This window comes from Mytilus edulis, chromosome 8 (genome assembly GCF_963676685.1).
Source record: "Mytilus edulis chromosome 8, xbMytEdul2.2, whole genome shotgun sequence".
Classification (NCBI taxonomy): Eukaryota; Metazoa; Mollusca; class Bivalvia; order Mytilida; family Mytilidae; genus Mytilus; species Mytilus edulis.
This window is the reverse complement of record NC_092351.1, coordinates 41343584-41366366: the sequence shown is the minus strand read 5'-3', so window position 1 is coordinate 41366366 and position 22783 is coordinate 41343584. Positions and strand designations below refer to the sequence as shown.

At 31.5% G+C, this 22783-nt stretch overlaps 1 protein-coding gene across 1 annotated transcript in view; it reads right to left on the bottom strand.

Moving 5' to 3' along the window:
- Nucleotides 1-5047: 5047 nt before the first annotated feature.
- Nucleotides 5048-22783, bottom strand: part of LOC139484092 (uncharacterized) — a 29454-nt gene continuing 11718 nt past the window's right edge. The window contains exons 7-10 of the mRNA XM_071267818.1: nucleotides 16821-17018; nucleotides 15663-15883; nucleotides 13825-14155; nucleotides 5048-5254 (exon numbers count right to left, since the gene is read on the bottom strand). Coding sequence (XP_071123919.1) covers nucleotides 5048-5254; nucleotides 13825-14155; nucleotides 15663-15883; nucleotides 16821-17018 — 957 coding nt within the window. The remainder of the gene's footprint in view (nucleotides 5255-13824; nucleotides 14156-15662; nucleotides 15884-16820; nucleotides 17019-22783) is intronic.

The window sequence follows — 22783 nt, the reverse complement described above, 5'->3', positions numbered from 1 at the left end:
GTGCTGTAACTAAATTATTTCAACACAGAATAAATTTCTACTACATTAGTACAAGGTCAAGGGGTAGCCAAAATATTCATGAATAATGGTAGTCCAAATAATTATGACGTCTTGAAAGGCTATTATAATTTATTTCTTTGACGCCTTACTTCGAAGTAAGGCGTCAAAGAAAAAAATTAGAATAGCCTTTCAAGACGTCATAATTATTTGGACTAGAATTAAGGCGTCAAAGAAAAAAATTATAATAGCCTTTCAAGACGTCATGATTATTTGGCCTAGAATAATGGACCAATACAGGGTTAAAATGATCAAAAACAGAAATTTATTTTCATTACTGATACCTGATCCTACCTTTTTCATTTAAATTTAAGTTTAAGAGATCATAATGAAAGTATTCTGAATGTAAATTCTTCATTAATTGAAATAAAAGGAAATTAGTTAGCAATCCTTGTATGATCAAACTAAAAAACAATAAATAAAGTATGTCTCATTGATTTCATGCAAGTTCTACTAATGGATGGACCAAAAGTATATATATAAAAAAACACTAAACCAATAAATAAATGGTTCTTATCATGAACTTTAAAATAAAAAGAACAAAAAAGACCCGGTCTAATATTTTTCTTCTTCTATTTAAAAAAAATAAAAATAATAACAATTGCATGTTTATTTTTATATTAAATTTTTTTCAGAGCAGTTTCTAAGTGCTAAGTCAACAAAAATTAATATGCTTTAGATCACAAGTCACACTTCATGTCAGTATGAACATGTTTTGAATAAGAGTGATTAAAATGCTAGTCTGAAATAGATTGTTTTAAGTTCAAATTTAGGACAAGACTTTTTCATTTACTTTTACAGAATTCCTTCATCACAACTTCTTTTTATAATATTATAAACAATGAATGAGTTTTGTTTAGTCATCTTGAGAAGTTAAGGTTGTGCAAAGATAGTATAAGATTTCCTTACCTTGTTTTAGTTAAGTCAAACATTAAACTGACTTAAAGAGAATAATGGATCAAGTCAAATATTCACAGCTGAACTCGCCATTTTTTTTCTTCAAACAAACGCACTAAATGTGTGTACATTGCGTTCAGATCGGAGGGTAAGACCAAAAAACTACAATGTCAAAAAATGTCTTTCTTTTGGAATTAAGTTCGAACGAGGTTTCCTACGGGGTGATTGAACGTTAGACTTGATATTTTATTAACTTAGAGATACGTATTATTAGTTTTTTATATAGTATATATAATCTTTGTTTATCTGTGAATAAAAGAAGAAAAAATAGCAGACAAGTTCGCATAATTTATAAACGACGATGAACGGCGTTATGTAACATGTGTAATTGTTGAAAGTCGGCAAATTTAACATATTTAAGTATTATTTACTTTTTAGTAAGAACCATGTATAGTGCTTAAAAATCAAAAGAAATCTATTTCTGACCCTAATGGCAAGTAAGAAACATAAAAAAGAAAAACATTCTAATTGGCGCCAAATCATTTTTTTCCGCGAAATTAACGCATTTTCAGAATGGCGGGTTTTAATATCAGTCCCATTGTTGTCTTAAGAAAGTAGCAACAACAGTCGTTTCTAAGCGCTTGCTTTCGACTGAAATGAAATATGTTACAAGCATCCATTTAAAAAAAAATGAAGAATAACCATGGACTAATTAATAACCAATTATTCAAAATATTCGCTTTAATTAAATAAAAGATCTGTTATTTGACTTTTGACGATGCAAATTTGAGTATGGATGCAATTTGGGTAATCCTCAATACAGAATCCTTGATCGTTTGAAGGTCAGTTCAGACCATTTTTATACGCCCGTCAAAATTTTTTGACGGGACGTATTATGTTATCCAAATGTCCAGTGTCCGTCCGTCTGTCCGTCCATCTGTCTGTCTGTCCGTCTCCGTCCGTCTGTCAGTCCGGCGTAAACATGTCGCACCGTAACTTGAGTACGACTTATCCAAATTTCATGAAACTTATTATAGTTGTTTCTTATGATAGTCAAATGATCTGTGTACTTTTTGGTGAAAATAAGATTAAAACGTTTTGAGTTACTGCACTTTGTAACTAAAACAGGGGTGTATTTTTTTCAAATGTCGCACCGTATATCAAAAACGATTTTTGATTATTGCTTAAAACTTTACACACTTCTTAGTTATATTAATCTTAAGGGCATACCATACAGTTACAGGGGAGGTAATGACGTTGCTAACGTAAAATGTTATTTTCGCGACGTCAAACTGTGACATATCGGGAAAAGATGCGTTTTTCGACTGATTTTTATCATTCAAACTGATTTAATTTGAAAACGAGTGCATGGACCCCTTTTTTTTTAAAACGACATTTTGTTTCATTTTGCAGGGAGATTATATGGACCAAATTTTATAAAACTGTAAATAGTGCAATTTTTTTAATTTTGATAAATATACAGCAAAAAATGACGTTTTTTTTCTCAATTCATGACCATTTGATAAATATGAGTTATTTCTGAATAAAAAATGCATAATTTTTTAGGATACTTATAAAATACAGCAATTACAAATTATTTAACAAAAAGCAATTTGTGTTTATCTTTTAAAACAAAAAAGTTAAGACTTTCTTTCGAAAGGAAAAATACGGCCACAAATCATAATTTTAAGCAAATATACAAAGTTTTGACCTCATTTTACTCAAAAAGTAGCACATGAAGGTATATTTTTTATTACATATTTTGATTTAATCAGGCAAAAAATAGCCTAGTATATGAAAATTTTCATCGAACTGTAAATACGGGATCAAAACTGTATCGTATGCCCTTAAGATCTGTATACTTTTTGGTGATGATTCAAAATTTCATTTTTGAGTTATTGAGTATTTTGTAAAAAAGGGGAAGGGTTTTTTTACATGTCGCGCCGTATCTCAAAAACGATTTATGATTAATGCTGAAAACTTTACACAGTTCTTTGTTACATTAATCTAAAGATCTGTATACTTTTTGGTGAAGATTCAAAATTTTATAAAAAATAGCCTATATGAAAATGTTCATCGAACTGTAAATACGGGATCAAAACTGTATCGTATGCCTTTAAGATCTGTATACTTTTTGGTGATGATTCAAAATTTCATTTTTGAGTTATTGAGTATTTTGTAAAAAAGGGGAAGGGTTTTTTTACATGTCGCGCCGTATCTCAAAAACGATTTATGATTAATGCTTAAAACTTTACACAGTTCTTTGTTACATTAATCTAAAGATCTGTATACTTTTTGGTGAAGATTCAAAATTTTATTTTAGTGATATTTAGATTTTTTGTAAAAAAAAAGAGGGGGTGGATGTCATATGTCCCGCCGTATCTCAAAAACAATATATGGTTATTGCTTAAAACTTTCTCAGAAACTATTTATGATTGTTGCATAAAACTTTCACACAAGACGACGGGCGTATCATGCGCTCATGGCGCAGCTGTTTATTCTTTGATTCAAGATGGATTCAAAATTAAATTAGTGAACTAATATAGAAAACAATGATACATCTACAAAATAAACACATAATGGAAACTTTTGTCTGGAGCATAAATAAACGTGGGTTAAAAACTGTCAAAATAGGTGCACTTTGGGTACCCTCAAGTTAGGGCTTTCACGGTTAACAAAATAACCGAATTTGTCCTATTAGAATCGAAATAATTTATGGCAGCCGTAGATTTGTTTTCATTTAACCATGGGTTGGGCATTTATCACGCTCAGGGTAAAATAATCGAATATAAATGCCCAACCCATGGTTAAAGGAAAACTAATCTACGGCTGCCATGAATTATTTCTTAAGTATTTACAATACCGTTTCTACGAACGTTATCTATACTATTAAACGAGAAGACCTCATTTTGGGTGTCGCTTCTCTTCTTTCCACAATAAATTAATCAACACGCCTCTGTGTCCTATAGGTACAGTGCATAGTCGCATTTGTCATCCATTCATATGATTATTCAGATTGAGTTATTTTGGGAGAAAATCGAGAAAAAGGGCATCCGGATATTGTCCCGTCATTGGACAAAATTTTAAGTCAGATTATACTTCCGGTTTGCGTGTTTCTGTATACTTTGAACATACATATACTACGAATAAAGTGTATTTTCAGAATTTTATCTGCTATCATTTTCAAGTTTACTATCCACGGTGGTCACAGAGTTTATTAAATAGAGAGGGTTTGTATACTATATCAATGACCACCATGGATCGATTAGAAAACTTAGAATTGAAAGTAAATACACTTTATTTATATAGTGAATGTTCATAATATACTGACAAGCGCTAAAATTATTCATGTGCACTTTTGATACCTTTTCTGAAATTCTCCAGTCATTAAATCTTTTACAAAATTCATTGATTACAAAAAAAAGAAGATGTGGTATGATTGCCATGTTGAAAACTCTCCACAAGAGACCAAAATGACATATGACAGAAATTAACAACTATAGGTCATCGTACGGCCTTCAACAATGAGCAAAGACCATACCGCATACTCAGCTTTAAAAGGCACCGAAATGAAAATGTAAAACAATTCAAACGAGAAAACTAGCGGCCTCATTTATGTACAAAAAATGAACGAAAAACAAACATGTAACGCATAAACAAACGACAACCACTGAAGTACAGGCTCCTTACTTAAATGTTCATAACATACTAAATGTATATTCATATTGAAATTGATAGAAAACCACACATTGGGAATTTTGGAAATAAAGGAGGAGGGATTAAAAAAACATATTCCTGTCCCCAATAACCTATGATTTATGACAATTTTGCTGAAATTCTCCAGTCATTCAATATTTCACAAAATTCTTCCAACAACACTTTACATACTTTAAACTACCCTCTGAATGCCCGCGATTTCGCGGGTGTGTTCTAGTAGTTATTAATTTAAAACTTTGCAACACATAGGCTTTTAATAAACATTTTATAAACATTCAAATGACAAAATGTTATCACCGATATAGGGATTAATTGTTTAAGTTAAATAAACAGGTAAATATTTTAAAAATGAAAAGTGGTGTTAAATATTCAAATTTTATATGGTACCTTGAATACAAGCTCCTCTTCCTGAGCAGTTCTTTGGACATATTGACACTTGAATTGCATCAAAAATGGATAATTCAACACCAGAAGAATCTGTTTCTTTCGTTTCTGTCAAATTTTCAAGTCTTGATGCCTCCTGTAGGCATGCTGATCCAAAGTTACTGATACTAATATCTGTCCAAATAGTATCGCCAGTCAACTACAATGTTTAAGGGAAAATATTTAATTATGGCGAAGTAGCTGTTTTACAATAGTTTCATAAAAAACTTAATAAGGTTTATTCTGTACAGCATGAAAAAATAAATTAATAGTGTTTGAAATGTTAACAAACCTTTGAATTTTTGAAAAACTAAGGCTTTTCTACCTCAGGCATAGATTACCATAGCTGTATTAGGCAAACCTTTTAGGAATTTTTGGTCCTCAATGCTCTTCAACTTCGTGCTCTATTTGGCCTTTTAAACATTTTTTGATTCGAGCGTCTCTGATGAGTCTTTTGTAGACGAAATGCGCGTCTGGCGTAAATATGAAATTTTAATCCTGGTTTCTATATATGATGAGTTTTTTCGCATCTAAAATTGTTTGAAGTTGTCCGTTACGGTTAAGGTTTCAATATATATTCATGAGTTTAAAAAAGATCTTACTTCTAAAATTAAATTGGTACTGTTTTTTCACATTGTTGAACCTACATGCTAGATGTAAAAAAGAAGCGAAAGATACCAGACGGACATGCACACTCATTAGTCTAAAATAAACTGATAACGCCATGGCTTAAAAAGACAAAAAGACAAAAAGACGAACTGGGAGTGATATAAGGTGCTCAGGAAGGTAAGCAGATGCTTCTCTACTAGTGGCCCCCGTCGTATTGCTTCCGGTCATAGGTCTAATTCGGTAGGTCACATTCGGAAAAAAGGGACTGGATTGTAGCCACGACATCAGGAACTCATCCATTACCGTCTGTGCAACGGGTCTTCAATAACGGTCAAGCAACTCGTGTTGGCATCCGTAAATGAATCCGTATACAGACAAAAAACAAATTTTACTTATAAAAATAGTTCGTACCAGATTAAATTAAGCGTAAAAAATAACATGCCCAATCTCGTCCTATCATCCTCCATTTTTGAAACTAGAATTGCCAGTAAGTTATTATTTCAACCTTTTGTATTTAGTAATGCATCAAATGTTGAAACATGATAATGGCAAAACTCCTAATTTGATTAAAAGATAACTAAGAATTATAATTTCAATATGCGTCGTGTTCAAGGTGAAATTGTCCTTACATCATATATATCGCGAATTACCTTTATGTCTGCAATACATTTATCGATATAATCGCCAGATGGTACAGAGCGCACATGCGTATCACAAACAGAAAAAGAGCTTGATGATTGAAAAGCGTCGATACAGTGCTGCCTTGCTTTTTGTTCTATCCAACCATTTTTCCAGCTCAGGTCGACCTTATTATGAAAAAGAATATAGATGTCAGATATAAAATTCAAATATATAGACAATAATAGTGCATTGACTTGACATATCAACGATATAAGGATGAGGCTTAAAAACGGGGAAATGTGAGGCTGTGCCGAGCTATTTCCCCGTTTCGGGCCTCATCCTTTTATCGTTGATATGTCAAGTCAATGCACTATTATTGTCTTTATATTGCAATCTAAAAAAAAACATGTTTAACTGTTGTTTTATGCGTTAAGGTTATTTATTTGATTTAAATATTGGGGGAAATCTCCTTTGAAAAGGCCTCATATCATGCTCGTGGAGAAATATACAACACAATGAAATGTACATTTACCTGTTGAATCCCACACTCGATGGTGAACGAAATCGTTTGAGTATGGACTAAAATATCAACCATAAGCATAAAACAATGATTTATAGGTTGCAAACAAAATATATTAACAAATGAAATATGTTTTTCCAATAAATGCAAAAGAAACAAGGTTGGGTCGTTCCACGCCTCGTTGTATGCATTGGAAACAAGGACAGGTTGAAGAGGTCGTATGAATAATTAAATATTATTTTGGCAACTTCTATTTAAATATTCAAAAAGTGATATCGGGTAGTGCCTGTATATGACATAGGAATATACAGTCAATGCATTTTGACTGCTCAAATAGAACGAGTGCAGTATAAATGACTTTATCAGTAATTAGATAAGAATAATAAATGAAAAGCACTGATTTTGAAATAAAAGAGATGATGTGCTGTACTTGTATACAAAACACAGTAAATCTTAATCTTATTTATGTATTTAATCATGCATATGCAAAAACAGTTACACTAGGCATTGACATAATTCAATGTAGTTGATATATTTATGATCAATTGAAGAGGTTAAATAACTTTCAATGAAATCGACAAAAGTAACCTTTAATTACTTTTTAAACATTCGAAGAAATTGTAATAATCTAGAAGAACAACAATAAAAAGAGTTTTAAACAAAATCTTTTCTCAGATATCTAAGCTGCATGAGATGATTGAAAAGCGTATATTAACTTCCTTCAAATTGTCAAGTAGTAATAGCAATTAGAAAAAAAATAAGTACACAATGTACGTTATATCTGTTTTTGGAAACGTTTGTAGTTTTTGGAAACTGTCTCATTCATGTTATCCTTTACTTACTTTTATTCATATCGTGATTTTTAGAGATACAATCGTCAAGTAACGAAGACCAATTGCGAGTGTTAACTGTTTGCAATTAAGCACCACTACAAAAAGAGGGACGAAAGATACCAAAGGGACAGTCAAACTCATAAATCTAAAACAAACTGACAACGCCATGGCTAAAAATGAAAAAGACAAACAGAAAAACAATAGTACACATGACACAACATAGAAAACTAAAGAATAAACAACACGAACCCCACTAACTGCTCAGAGTCTGAATTATACAGTTTTTGTGCTCGACCAGTAAAATCAAACACAGATTTTACTAGACTTCTCTCGACATTGTCTCGACTGTACTTAACTGTACTCAAGTGTACTCGACTAGGTCTCGACTTTACTTAATTAGTCTGATTCAGTACTTGATGATCTTGGTGTAGTCTAAAATGGTCTTGACCAAGGATCGATTTGTCTCGACCTGTCTCGACCTGTCTCGACAAGTCTCGACTAGTCTTGACCTTCAAATCTAGTTTTGACTGGTGTAAATCAGCCCATCTACCTAAATTAAATACTGATCTTACCAAATTGAGGCTTATTTGGTAGTTTGATTTATTGCTGTGAAATGAAAGAATTGAACTTTACAATAAGTTAAATTAAAAATTATTATATAAATTCAGATAGTCAACTTTTTCAAATCAACTTGGATTTTCATCAAACTATGCAGCTATCTAATACCGCAGTCCCATTAGGCCACGATCGCACTACGATCTGTGAAAAAAATACACATTTTGATGATCGTAGTACAATCGTGTAGATCGCAGTAAGGTCGTATCACGGTCGTGATGAGGACTTCAAGATCGCGATGAGCATGGCCAACTTTGAACATGTTTAAAACAATCGTGGTGCGGTCGTGGCGAAATCAGATCGTAGTAAAAGCGTAGTGAGAGCGCACTAAGGTCGTAGTAGGATAGCAAAGGTCGCTTTACCATCGTAGCGAGAGCGTAGCGAAAGCGTGATTCTATTCGGAGAGACTGCACTACGATCTCACAGCGACGTTGTTACGACCTCACTACGACCATCACGTTCTCACCGCGACCCAACTACGCTTCCACTACGACTATAACACGTTAACACCACGCTGTTCAAGACTATAGTACGATTCTAGCACGCCCTTGCCGTCCTCATCACGCTCTTCTTACGACCTGACTAAGTTCATACTACGACTATCATTCTCGTTGTCATTTTCACATAAAATATATGATATATCTCCGGGTTTTGTTTGTCTGTATGTAGTTCTTGACCATTTTCTATAACGGCTCAACTATGCTTCTCGTTTATATAAAATATATATATAAATATTTTTGGAGCCCGTTATAGCTTGCTGTTCGGTGTGAGTCAATGCTCCGTGTTGAAGGCCGTACCTTGACCTGTAATGGTGTACTGTTATAAATTATAACTTGGATGGAGAGTTGTCTCATTGGCACTCATATCACATCTTCCTATATCTATTGACACATCTGTGTCATCTCTGGTATCGTTCACTAAACTATCGTCATTTGAACTTTATGGACCAGCAAATTAAAGGTTGTAATTTAGGTTTGATTGGTCGGTCCGAAATCTCTGCTTGATCGTTACTATCAGATCTGCCTGTGCCTATACATCAACCCCAACCACCACGCCCACGTGTTCTAGAAGATTTTGGTGGCATGACTGTATTGTTTCCGAGAAATCTATGTATCAATCAGAAATAGAAGGAATGGAATTGTATTGATATGGAACACGTCAACATCGTTATTAAAGATCGCGGTATGAACGTACTATAATCGCAGGAAAAGCGTGGTGAGATCGTGTTGCAATCGGATAACTCGTGGTATGGTCGTAGTGAAAACGTGATGAGCATAGAAAGATCTTGATACGCGTAAAGAGATCGCAGAATAAGCGCAGTTAGAACATGGTATAATCGTAGCGGGATCGTTGTAGAAGCGTAATGAGCACGTAGTAGCATCGTGAAAGCAACGAAAACTTACATTTTCATGTCGTTCATACCGCGACCTCACCACGATCTGATGTTAGATCGCGGTGAGCGTAGTGCGATTGTGGTCTAGTGGGACTGGGGCTTTAGATATATATTAAGCTTACTTAATCTCAGGTCTTCTAATTTTTTTTGTTTCGCTGTAAAAATTAACAATTAAATTAATCTTGGTAAAAAAAGCTAGGATTTGCAATTCGGACAAAATAAAGATAGTAAACTTTAACTTTTTTAATAACTTTTTCAAATCAACTTTGGTTTTCATAAAACTATGCAGCTATCTTAGATATATATTAAGCTTACTGAAACCAAGGTCATTTTGATTTTTGTTGTATTGCTGTCAAATTTAAGAATTAGATTAATTTAGGTAAAAAAACTAAAATTTGCAGTTCGGACAAAATAGAGATAGTACACTTTAATTTTTTTAATAACTTTTCAAATAAACTTAGATTTTCTTTAAACTATACAGCAATCTTAGTAATATATTGATCTTACTGAATCACAAGTCGTTATGTAATTTGTAGTATTGCTATATTAAGATAGTACAGTTTTATTCTTTTTCTTACTTTTTTTTAAATCAACTTGGAGTTTCATTAAACTATACAGCTACCTTGGTAATATATTGATCTCACTAAATCATAGGTTGTTATGAAGTTTGGTGTATTGCAGTCAAATTTAAGAATCAAATTAATCTCGATAAAAAGAACTAGAATTTGCAGTTATGACTATATTCAGATAGTACACTTTAATTGTTTTCAGAACTTTTTCAAATTAACTTAGATTTTCATCAAACTGTACAGCTGTCTAAATTATATATTGATCTTACTTAATCCTAGGTTGGTATTTAGTTTAATGTATTGCTGTTAAATTTAAGGATTTAATTAAGCTATGTCAAAAAAGCTAGAATTTGCAGTTCGGGCAAAATTTAGATAGTACAATTTAAATTTTTTCATAACCTTTTCAAATCAACTTAGATTTTTTAAAAACTATACAGCAATCTAAGATATATATTGATCTTACTGAATCACAAGTCGTTATGTGATTTGAAGTATTGCTATATTAAGATAGTACACTTTTATTCCTTTATAACTTTTTTCAAATCAACTTGGATTTTCATTAAACTACAGCTACCTTGGTAATATATTGATCTTACTGAATCATAGGTCATTATGTAGTTTGGTGTATTGCTGTCAAATTTAAGAATTAAATTAATTTAGGTAAAAAACGCTAGGTTTTAACTATAAACTATACAGCAATCTGAGTTATATATTGATCTTACTGAATCACAAGTCGTTATGTAATGTAGTATTGCTGACAAATTTAAGCATAAAATTGATGTGGGGAAAAAAAAGCTAAACTTTGCAGTTCAGACAAAATTCAGATAGTACATTTTATATTATTTCAAAGCAACTTGGATTTTCATTCAAATCTACAGCTATCTTTTACAAAAACAGGCTATTTGGTAATTTAATTTATTGCTGTCAAATTTAAATATTTAAATTATAGGTACCTATCTGAATTTTGTCAAAACTGAAAATGTTATTACCTATCAACTAGGTCATTAAATTTGACAGCAAAACACCAACATACAAAACAACCTTGGTTTTTGTATAAGAAATATATAATAAAGATAGCTGAAAAGTTTCATTGCGATCCAAGCTGATTTGAAAAAAAGTGTTGAAATCTTAAAAAAGACACGTTTTTTTGTTCAAAACAAGAATTAAATATCATTAACTTGCATAACAATCCTTGATAACCTTTTAAAAACGTAAATGGGTTCCATAGTTACAAGTAAACATTTATTTTAATCAAATCTTAAAATATTTTTTGGTCAAATTTAATGACATGGCACTATATATGATTAAATAACATCAGTACAAGTGAGTTTTACAGTTAAAAAAAAGCCCTACTTTCCTTAAACTCGTGTATTACTTATCTAGTGAATTCAAAAAGCCTTGCGATTTAGATTTAACAGGATGTTGCAACTTTGAATGAATGTTATTTAGAATTTAAAACTCTCTGGTAGATGTGATCTTTTTAATAAGGTTGCCCCAAGCAGGAGGTATTGCTTTATAAATCACCACAAATCAGAAGACCTATTTCAATGATTTCTTTAATGTTTCATCCCTTTTTGATATATTTATATAATATATATCAGAAAGGAATAAAACATTAAAGGAGTTATATAACTATTTTATATATTCTTTTTCCCAAATTATAAGTAAAGATATATTTCTAATATCGTAGCTTTTTGACCTAGATTAATTAAATTCTTATATTTGACAGCAATACACCAAACTAAAAAACCAACCTAGGATTCATTAAGATCAATATATTACAAAGATAGCTGTAGCTTTTTTGACCTAAATTAAATAATCAATTCTTAAATTTGACAGTAAAACACAAAACATCACACCAACCTGGGATTCAGAAGGATTATTACATCACCAAGGTAGCTGTAAAGTTCAAAGAAAATCCAAGTTGATTTGAAAAAATAATTAAAAAAATTAAAGTGTACTATCTGAATATAGTCCGAACTGCAAATTCTAGTTCTTTTTACTTAGATAAAGGAGTAGGTCCAGTAAGACCCCTTTTTGGTCCCAAACTATAGCAGTTTTACAAAATGGTTAAAATGTAAACTTTTAGTTATTTATTGGACGGAAAAATGCTTCTGCTACATAAATATGGGCTGTTTTTGACAATACAATGCACATATATCGGGTACTAGCACCATATAGTCATGCTAAATTACTGAAATCTTCACAATTTTAGCATTTTAGTTAAATTTTAGACGGTTTTTGTGTAAAACGAAAGTTGCCGCATTCGTGTTCATCCTTAATATTGAAATGTAAGTTGTATTTTATGATAATACATAACATATATAAAGGTTGAGGATGACCACGGATGCGGCCATTTTAATTTTTGACAAAAACCATCTGAAAAGTGACATTTTTCGGCATATTTGGTAGATTTTTCATATTTGAGCTTGAATCGGATCGCTTTAATGATTAAATCAGTTAAAATCGTTCATATCAATAATAACTAATTGATTCAAATGAAATAGACACTTAAGTGATTAAAAAGTGATCAAAATCTTTCGTCAGATGAACCTGAAATTTGAGGCCAAAATCGGTCCTTACCGGACTTACTCTTTCATTGTTAAATTTGACAGCAATACACCAAACTTCATAACAACCTGGAATTCAGTAAGATTAACAAATCACCAAGGTAGCTGTTTAGTCTGATGAAAGTCCAAGTTGATTTGAAAAGTTATCAAAAAGCCTGTGTCGCTCACCTTGGTCTATGTGAATATTAAACAAAGGACACAGATGGATTCATGACAAAATTGTGTTTTAGTGATGGTGATGTGTTTGTACATCTTACTTTACTGAACATTCTTGCTGCTTACAATTATCTCTATCTATAATGAACTTGGCCCAGTAGTTTCAGTGGAAAATGTTGTAAGATCAATAATTAATTTAGTGAGATGGGCTAATTTACACCAGTCAAAACTAAATTTGAAAGTCAAGACTAGTTGAGACAGGTCAATACTAGTCGAGACAGGTCAAGACTGGTTGAGACTGAGTCGAGACTAGTCGAAACGGGTTGAGCCTTGATCAAGACCATTTCAGACTATACAAGGATCACCAAGTACTGAATCAGACTAATAAAGTAAAGTCGAGACCTAGTCGAGTACATTTAAGTACAGTTAAGTACAGTCGAGACAATGTCGAGACTAGTCGAGTAAAAATGTGTGGTCAATTTTACTGGTAGAGCACAACCACTGGTCAATTCAGACTCTGAGCAGTTTGTAGTGCACGTGTTGGGCTTTTTCAATTGAGTGTACCTCATCATTCGAATATTTTTTAATGATGATTATAAGGGCATATCCAACAGTTTATTTCTGACTGTGAGAATTTTTTCCCTTTAAGATATTTCATTCTTCAATGGGCAGAGAATCAGAAAAACATATGTTGTCGATTTCGTTTTTGCAAAAAATGCTGCTGAAAATTGAACATTTTTGCAATTTTGGAGTAAAAAACGTGTTTTATTTAAAAATAAATAAATATAACTTATTAACACACAGGCACTCAACTATTATAATAAAAAACAAAAACAAATCTTACTGGAATGCCTTTGTCGGCTGAAACATCCATTGGGAACATAGTAGGAGCATTATCATCTCCTAAATCAATGACATCGCGTCTTTGGCGTCTAATGTTTGAAGTATCCCTCTGTGTGCGGAGGCTTCCTTCTTTACACGGAGCTTTGTGAACAATATTTGTTATTGTTAACTTACTGCATTTGTCCATGGATTCCGTAAATTTGCACGAATATTCAGGATGACCCCAAGGAAAGGTATCAGCCTTTTTCATGCATGTACAAAACGATTTGGGGTGCTTCAATAAAGGCTTGATTTCATCGATATTCATAAAACTGTCCGACTGATCTTTTATTCTACAAAAATAAAAAAATAACGTAACTTAAATATTTTAGAATTTATAACAAACTAATATTTGCATGCATTTTGATAAAGTAGAAATTGTCATAAAAAAATAAGTACTTCACAGCAGATAGAGCATCCGGCTGACATCATGTTTTATGTTTTTCCATTTAATCGGTCCATTTATTTCGAGTGTACATGCGATCATATTGGTTAACGGCTGTTTCGGGTTTTTTTAAGAGCAGCATTTAAAACATACGTTTTTTTTAAACTAATAGACTTTATAAACCTGGTTTATAAAACAAAATGTGAATAAAAAAGAAAGCAATCTTTATTTTAAAACCTGTTTTTTTCTAGTTTATAACTGTAATTTAGGGAAGAACAGAATAATATATTCCCAATAAGTCACAAAAAACATTAACAATATTAATCATATTATACCCTTTTCAACTTGAAGTTCATTTTCTGTTCTAAAATCATTAACCTTACAATAACCTGAAGTATGACGATATATAAGAAACAACTGGATCCTTTACATATAAGCCTTTACAAATAAATCTTTTGAACCAGGCACAGGGGACTCGTACCAATTCTATTTCATGCTATCTTTTGTTTTCACAGTCAATAACATTTTACGTTTGATAAAAAATTTATAGTACAGTGGGGAACCTGTTAGTTGTTTTTTAAATAGGGATAAGACACAGAAGGGACAGCTTTATAAAAAAAGTAATTGTGTGCACACGTCCTAAGTCAGGAATCTGATGTTCAGTGGTTGTTGTCTGTTTATGTGGTTCACAAGTGTTTCTCGTTTTTTCGCTTTTATATAGATTAGACCGTTGGTTTTCCCGTTTGAATGGTTTTACACTCTTTGTTTTTGGGCATTCTATAGCTTGCTGTTCGGTGTGAGCGAAAGCTCCGTATTGAAGACCGTACCTTGACCTATAATGGTTTACTTTATAAATTGTTACTTTGATCGAGAGTTGTTTCATTGGCACTCATACCACATCTTGCTATATCTAAAAATATAGTTATAGTACAATATATTCTACTAAAAGAGGTCTTGGACAATGCCTACTCATTCAAAACACATTAAAAAAAAAACACAAAAAAACGTACGCATTCTTTATCTACTTTTTTTTCTCATTGAACATATCATTTATATTAAATGAAATATGTTTAATAAATCATGAAAGGATTAATTTATCGTCTTTTCATATCAAATTATATGATCCTTTTGAAACAATAATGAAAAAAACCCATGTGTAAATAATATGCGTATTTCTAATTCATGTCCTTCGAAGAATTCCGTAGAATTCCCGAAAATTGTCACTGTCATTGTATATCAAAACTAGTCATTTGTATCATATCCATGTATTCCATGTAAAACACCAGAATTATCTAATGCTATTGTGTATTACATTTGTCTGTATACGATTGACTACAAAAAAGAAGATAGATATATTTACCCAAATTTCATTGATTACTTGATTGTCAAGCCCTTTCGAATTTAATTTTATATACCTCCAAGACTCAGCAAATGCCTCAGGATCATCGATGTTTGTTGCTTCACCTTGAGGTGTCATATCGTCGTCAGGATTATCATTATACGATCCACATAGCCCGGTAGTTAATTTAGAATCAAGATTTGAGGCCGTTATTTGAAAAGTATGTATACCATAGAAGTCCTCACTTGTGACTGCCCCAAAAACAAGAAACACCTTTGCCCCTGTCATCGTATATATCTGAAAAATGAAAAGATTGAAAGATAGGGAAGACATTCACTATTCATCAAAAGGTACATTTTTTTTTATTTGCCAAGCTAAAAATCTACATGCGTCTAAAGAAGAAGTAAAAAATTAAGATCTTAAGCAATCAAAACTGCATTGATTTCATTAGAAATCTGATAAGTTTTATATTAAAACAACTAAAATAAGGTTCCTGATATTGAAGTGGTCTAACTATATTCGGTTGTACTTCTAAACAAAGACTTTTCTTGTTGTGAAAGGATGATTGTTCTTAAATGACTTAATTTAGTGAATTACCAAGCAAACTTATAGCTATCAGTTTTAAATTAAGGTGTATTAACTGATAATGAAAGACAAACTGTTTTTTATATATAGACTTATAAACAATTCAGTTGTAATTTTTCATCTATCAGTCATACTTTTTGTTAAATCGATTCAATGAGAGACAGAAGCTTCTGAAATTTGCCGATGTTTAAAGTTTGCAAATATAAACAGCGGATCAATGTGAAGTTTTGTCAATATGTTAAGCGTCTCTTGTTATTATTGCATCACTGCCATCAATTGAATGCCGATCAAATTCAGTACGACAAACGTGTTGTACACACTTGTACATCTAGACGGACATATTTGTTGTCAAAACTAATATAATCATTTATAGCTAGGTATTTCTTTCTTACATATTAAATTTTTGGGTTGAATATTTCTTAAAGCTATCAATTGTGATGTCAGATAGTGAAAAAGGGTTCAAACATTCAACTTTTGAATAACACTAACAAAAAAAAACGAGACAATCCTTATTACTTCAAATAATGTATTGCAGTTTGTATTAAAGAACAAAACTGTCTTAATTTTGGTCAGTAACAAATATTTTTTTAAAAGATTGAAAATTCTACACTAACGGACTGGATAGAATAAAGAGTTAAATGCAACTCACCGTGTAACTGTTCCCTCTACCCTCGACATACATATCTTGTTCATCACATATTTTTTGGATTGCATATTTGTTTTGGCGTTTTCCAATATCGCAGAAATTAGCAATGAACACGCTATCACCACTACGAACTGCTGCACCACAGTTACACAATGCTCCACCAGGAACGTACCTATTACACTTCTGATAATAAGAATGTATCTGAAATGACACAAGGACAACAAGGATTAAATGCTACACATTGAATATAAAAATTAATATATTTGTATCATTTAACCCCACAGCCCAAAAAAACGTCATTGATAACATAATTCAACACTGAATTGAAAGTGGATGCTGAACTCCACTAGATTCGTATTATATGGGTCATTTAAAAAAAAAATCGAATTTTCAGTACACCCATGCTAACATTTTTATTTCTAATAGAAATTTCAGTTGTAATGGTTTAAATGAAAACTTGTCGGATATGTGATTCAGAACATTAATAATAAACACAATTTACATCTATTTTGATAAGATTAAACTGTATTTAAGTCCGCTTTTGGGGGCATTTGTGTACGTACAGTGTCAGAAAAACACATTTCAAATGATTTTTTTTTTTCAATTTTCTGATCGCCTTGATATCGGCAAAATGGACTTTTTAAGAACGTTAATTATTACTCAAACGAAAAATCGTAGCTTCTTTATCATTGTATGTAACATATTATCTACAAACTAAATTCAATCAGCGTACGGGAGGTTCATGTCCATCCTGTTGACGCTACTTAAATCAGCCGTTTGATTATTCTTCCTATGAATATTAAATCAGTCAGTGTTGATTTCAAAAGTGCAAAGTAATCTTTACATTTAAAACGCCTCGTTTCTTGAACGACAGTGTAAAGAAAAGAAATTTCAAGACATTAAGTGAAAACAATAGAGTGTACTTTTTTTCATGTCTATGCTGTTACCAACAATTCTGATTAATAACACCAACAGTATGCTTGTAAAAAGTGCAATAACGTGTTGGAAACCAAATTCACAATAGAAAACCATAATCACTTCACCAAAGGGGGCAGTTATTTCACAACAGCAATCAAAAACGAAGAAATTTATCTATCCTGTTATGTCTATTCTGTTACTATGGTTGCTTTGGTTACAGTTACATGATAGACATTTGTAGACGAAAACGTCGTTAATTTCTTTATCTTAACATATAGGTGCAAAACGAATGAAATATTTCTTTGTTTGAACTCATCTTAAGATTATAACGTCTTAATCTTCCCAATTAAGCATTTGCAGGTTCAATACTGATATCGGTAACAGGATAGACAAAAAGGTAACAGGATAGACTTTTATATAGTGATATATCAGAAACGTACGTTCCTGTTACCAATGAAATAAAGAGAAAAGTAAACTAACTTATGAGGGATTTACTTCATGATGGGTTTATTTGAAAGGGTGAAAAAATGCCGAACAATATAAATTGCTATCTAAGACTTGAATTACTTGTGGTAATTTTACAACCTTTGAAAACGAAGTTTTAGAGGCATTTTTCAGTACAACCTGGAAAATTGGCAAACAACCTATTATTTTACAGAATGAATATATATAGAAGTCTATTTTCTTGAAAACCATCTAATTGGCTACGTAAAACAAGCTTAACATTTTATCTAAACCCTTTCTTAATAACCCAAAATTTCTTTTGAAAATGGTAACAGGATATACAAAATATTGTACCACCGATCAAAAAATGTTTCAAGATATTCTTGTATGACATAATTAAGATTGCATATTTTAATATGTTGATCTTAAAGGGGCACTAGCTACGATATATATAAAAAAATAAAGTATGATTTTTTTTAGATCAATCATTAATCAAATTGGAATAATGAAATAACAATTGGCTTTTAGCAATCAATTTCCTTTAATTTTGTTGAAATAAGCGATTAAACATAATTTTTGACTGATTCACTTGCAAGTGAGAACGTCATCATCATTCTAACCGGTATTCATGTGAACTTCAAGTTAACCCCTAGCTAGAGATTGACAACGCATGCATTGTACGTGTACTGGTTATTTAAAGAAAAAGAATGTCAACAATGAAAGTGAAACTACGGTAAATCATTTGATTACTAATTCGATGCACATAAAATCATTCTTATATGGTTAAAAACAATGAGAAACATCTATTTTTAATCTATAAAATAAAATCAAACAGACCTATAAAAATGCAATTGCACGTGTTGGTTTAATCTATTCGTATCTTTATTTTTGTTTACATCGCTTATATGGTCATCTGAGGTCAAATCGATAGTTAATTAGATGGCGTCTGGACTAAAATACACACGAAACGAACCTATATATTATCTACCCCATGCTCTGTAAACTGTTTATTTTAGACTTTTGATAGTTTGGATAAATGTTTTACATTGTTATAAATCAAATATGAGAATTTGAGTCAAATCGGTTACAATGAATTTGACAGCTAGTGCCCCTTTAAAGTACTGTTTGTTTTGATTTGCTTACGTAGAGGGTTGTTTGAATAAGTATCTTTTAATAATTTTTTCAATTTCAAAATTCGACATTTTTTGAAAATGACCCTTATATGTAGGCTTGAAACATTACGCACGAAACCATACACATTTGTCTTAGATCTGCAAATTATCAGATGCATATTTGCAGGCTTATATCATCAGTGCTCTCTACGAAATACCATAACACATCTTATGCTATCATTGGTATTAACCTTCTTAAGAGTGTTTTAATTTAAAACTTAAGAAGTTTTAGATAAGCTTAGATCATTTGAAGGTGTAATTCGCCGCCGTTGGCGGTAATTCAAAACAAAATGTTTTCCTACATATAACGATAATCTTATTAAAAAAAATGTTGGTCATTTTTTAACGTATAGCTCATGAAGCATGTACGCATCATTGGCTTTCAAATGTTCAGGTTTAAATAAAGTAACCAACACATTAGATGTTTTCATATAAATAAAATTGAGAATGGAAATGGGGAATGTGTCAAAGAGACAAAAACCCGACCATAGAAAAGACAACAGCAGAAGGTCACCAACAGGTTTTCAATGTAGCGAAAAATCCCGCACCCGGAGACGTCCTTCAGCTGGCCCCTAAACAAATATATACTAGTTCAGTGATAATGAACGCCTTAATAAACTCCAAATTGTACACACGAAACTAAAATTAAAAATAATACAAGACTAACAAAGGTAAGAGGCTCGTGAACTAAATTGTTCCCATATTGCTAAATTCTAACTAAAAAGCAAAATCAATTATAGTTACGATTCTTCGGTGCGTTTCTAATTCGTTATGTATTTTTAGTCACACGATTTTCCTGTATTGGTTTTTACTTGAAATGTTTGAATGTACTAATTTGGATTATGTAAGCTGTAATTATTGAGTCATAATCAATATGTCCTCGGCTCACAAGTGTCAAATGTCTCCTTTTTATGTTCCTCCTTTTTTTCCTGTCAAATTAGGGATCTTGAAAGTAGTTTTAGTATCATAAGACCTCTCTTATTGTATTTCGTGATTGTGAGGATAAGGTATTGATGGCACATCTTAGACTGTTTTATGTATTCACAACTTTTATAAATCTTACACAATTTATAGATTGACATATATATTGACACATATCTATTGTTTAAGACTGATGTTTGGCCTCTAAATGCCTTTGGTAATTTAGGTTGATCATTAACCAAAAGTAAAAATACATCAAAGAAAGTTATGGTGATTTTACAAAATACAAGTACACTGATCTCGGAGGGTCAAATGAATCAATTAATCGGCTATGGTAAATAAATAATTGTTTCTTTTTTTTTTGATCTAGCTCAGTCACTAATTGCCAACAGAACAACAAAACAGAGTGAATGTTATTTTTCAAATGTGTTCTAAGACCCTAATAAAAATAAGACTATGTGGTCTAATTAACAATGAGAAAACTACCGGCTAGCTTATATTATATATTTAGATGATGCTTATGTTAGCAATTATGTATGCAGCGTACGGCCTTCTAATTATTCAATTATTAGAAAAAACTTCCCGTATTAAATGTGTTTGAGTTTGTCCTCGTTGTCAATTCAATTAATAGTAAATTCGCAATTATTGAACCATGTATCAAGAGTGAAAATTTCTGAAAGCAAACCCATCCCTATTTTTACCAAAGGTAGTTCCGCTTAAAATAAGAAGTAGTTTTGAAATAGTCTTCGCGAGAAAGAATAAGGACAGCTGGAACTCATTGTTTTGCAAAAATCATTAGACCTATATTTAACCATTGAAACTATACATTTTTCATGTCCCATCCCCTAACGGCTTCAAATGATGCTCCTCTATATTGTTGTTTATATGAAATAATGGTTACTGACCACGTCTTGACTAGTAACATAAACCCTTCATATAACGAAAAACGGAGACAATAATTCAAAGTGCATTGAGTATTAATAAAAATACAAAAAGAAAACGTATACGAATGAGCAACTAAATGTTAAAACAACAACAACAACAAAAACCAACAAAGCAATGACAGTGATGTCGTTAATCCTATCAAAAATCATATTGATGGAACATCTTGTGGACCAATAAATGATCAAACATTTAAGTCAACTGCCTTAAACAGTTGAACCTGATACAAAAGATGATTCTAGAATGAAAAATCCACTAATAGACCTTTTTGACTTTACTTTACGGTCCCTTTTGGTCCATTTATACATCTCATTTTCTCAAAAGTTCAACTTTTAAGGCCAGTAGAAAATTTTTTGTGGGGTTTCATTCACTTATTTATGAAAGAAATTGGATTATAAATGAATAATTGAGGTATTCAAGCTTTATAAACCATCAAAATAACAGTGTACTAACTCCATTGAGGTTTAAATAAGGAATCTTTATCCACACCGTGTTTCTGAGAGGGACATGAAAAGCATCCCTTATAGTGAATAATTTTCTGAAACTGCTTCAAAAATCATTTCATTTAATTATTTTCATATAAAACAGTTTATTTATTAAATCGTTACTTAGGAAACAATTTTCTATTGTAGCAAAATATAAGAAATAAGGAGTAAAGGTAAGAAAACTCCCTAAAATACTAAGCACGGCTTGCTCGATCTGTTAATATTCATGGTTGAGCCTAATTCTGGGCAAATTTCCAAAAGAAAATGTCTTTAAGATTCAATCCAATCAGAATATTTCATTTTTGTAATATTTCATTTAAATAGCATGGAATTTTAACAAATAAGAGTACACACAAAGTCAAATGTAAATGTGCAGCTTCCTAAAATAGGTGTAATACCACTATTAGTCTTTTGTAAATTTGCACTTTCAAAAGGAATTATTTATTTTTTCAAATAAAGAAATACTTGGCATGAGTAAAGTTTAATCGTGTCTTCTACTAAAGACAACATTACTATGGGGGTAATACACCTACAGCATAACTCTTTTTTTATCAGTTTATTTTTTCCTTAAAGTTTTATACATAGATATATAGATATAATTGAAAATGAACAGACAAAGAAAAAGATGTTACAACGTTGTTAAAGTTTAATTCATCGAAAGACATCAAAAGTAGATTTTTTCATTCGATCTGCTTATTTTCGATATGATTATACTAACCTCCACGGGAAGATCTAAATGTTTGTACAATACGTATTCTCCTTTCGTTCTGTGGAAACTGTATAATCTGAATAAGGATATATTTGGATTTAATTCGACGCGTTTTGGAAATATAAATGGTGCTGTCATATTAGTTTTAAAGGAATGTGATTTACGTCTTTGTTCATGCATTGGCCTTCAAACTGTTTTTAAGTGACACTACTGAATCAAAAAATGGTACATGTAAGCCAGCCATTTTTTCAAACATTTATCATAGGGAAAAATAGTTTGATTTATAAAAGCGACATCATTTTGTGCATGTTACCTGATCATTGCGGCAGACATCGTCTACATTTTTTTGGTTTGTAAATATATTTGCATAATTCT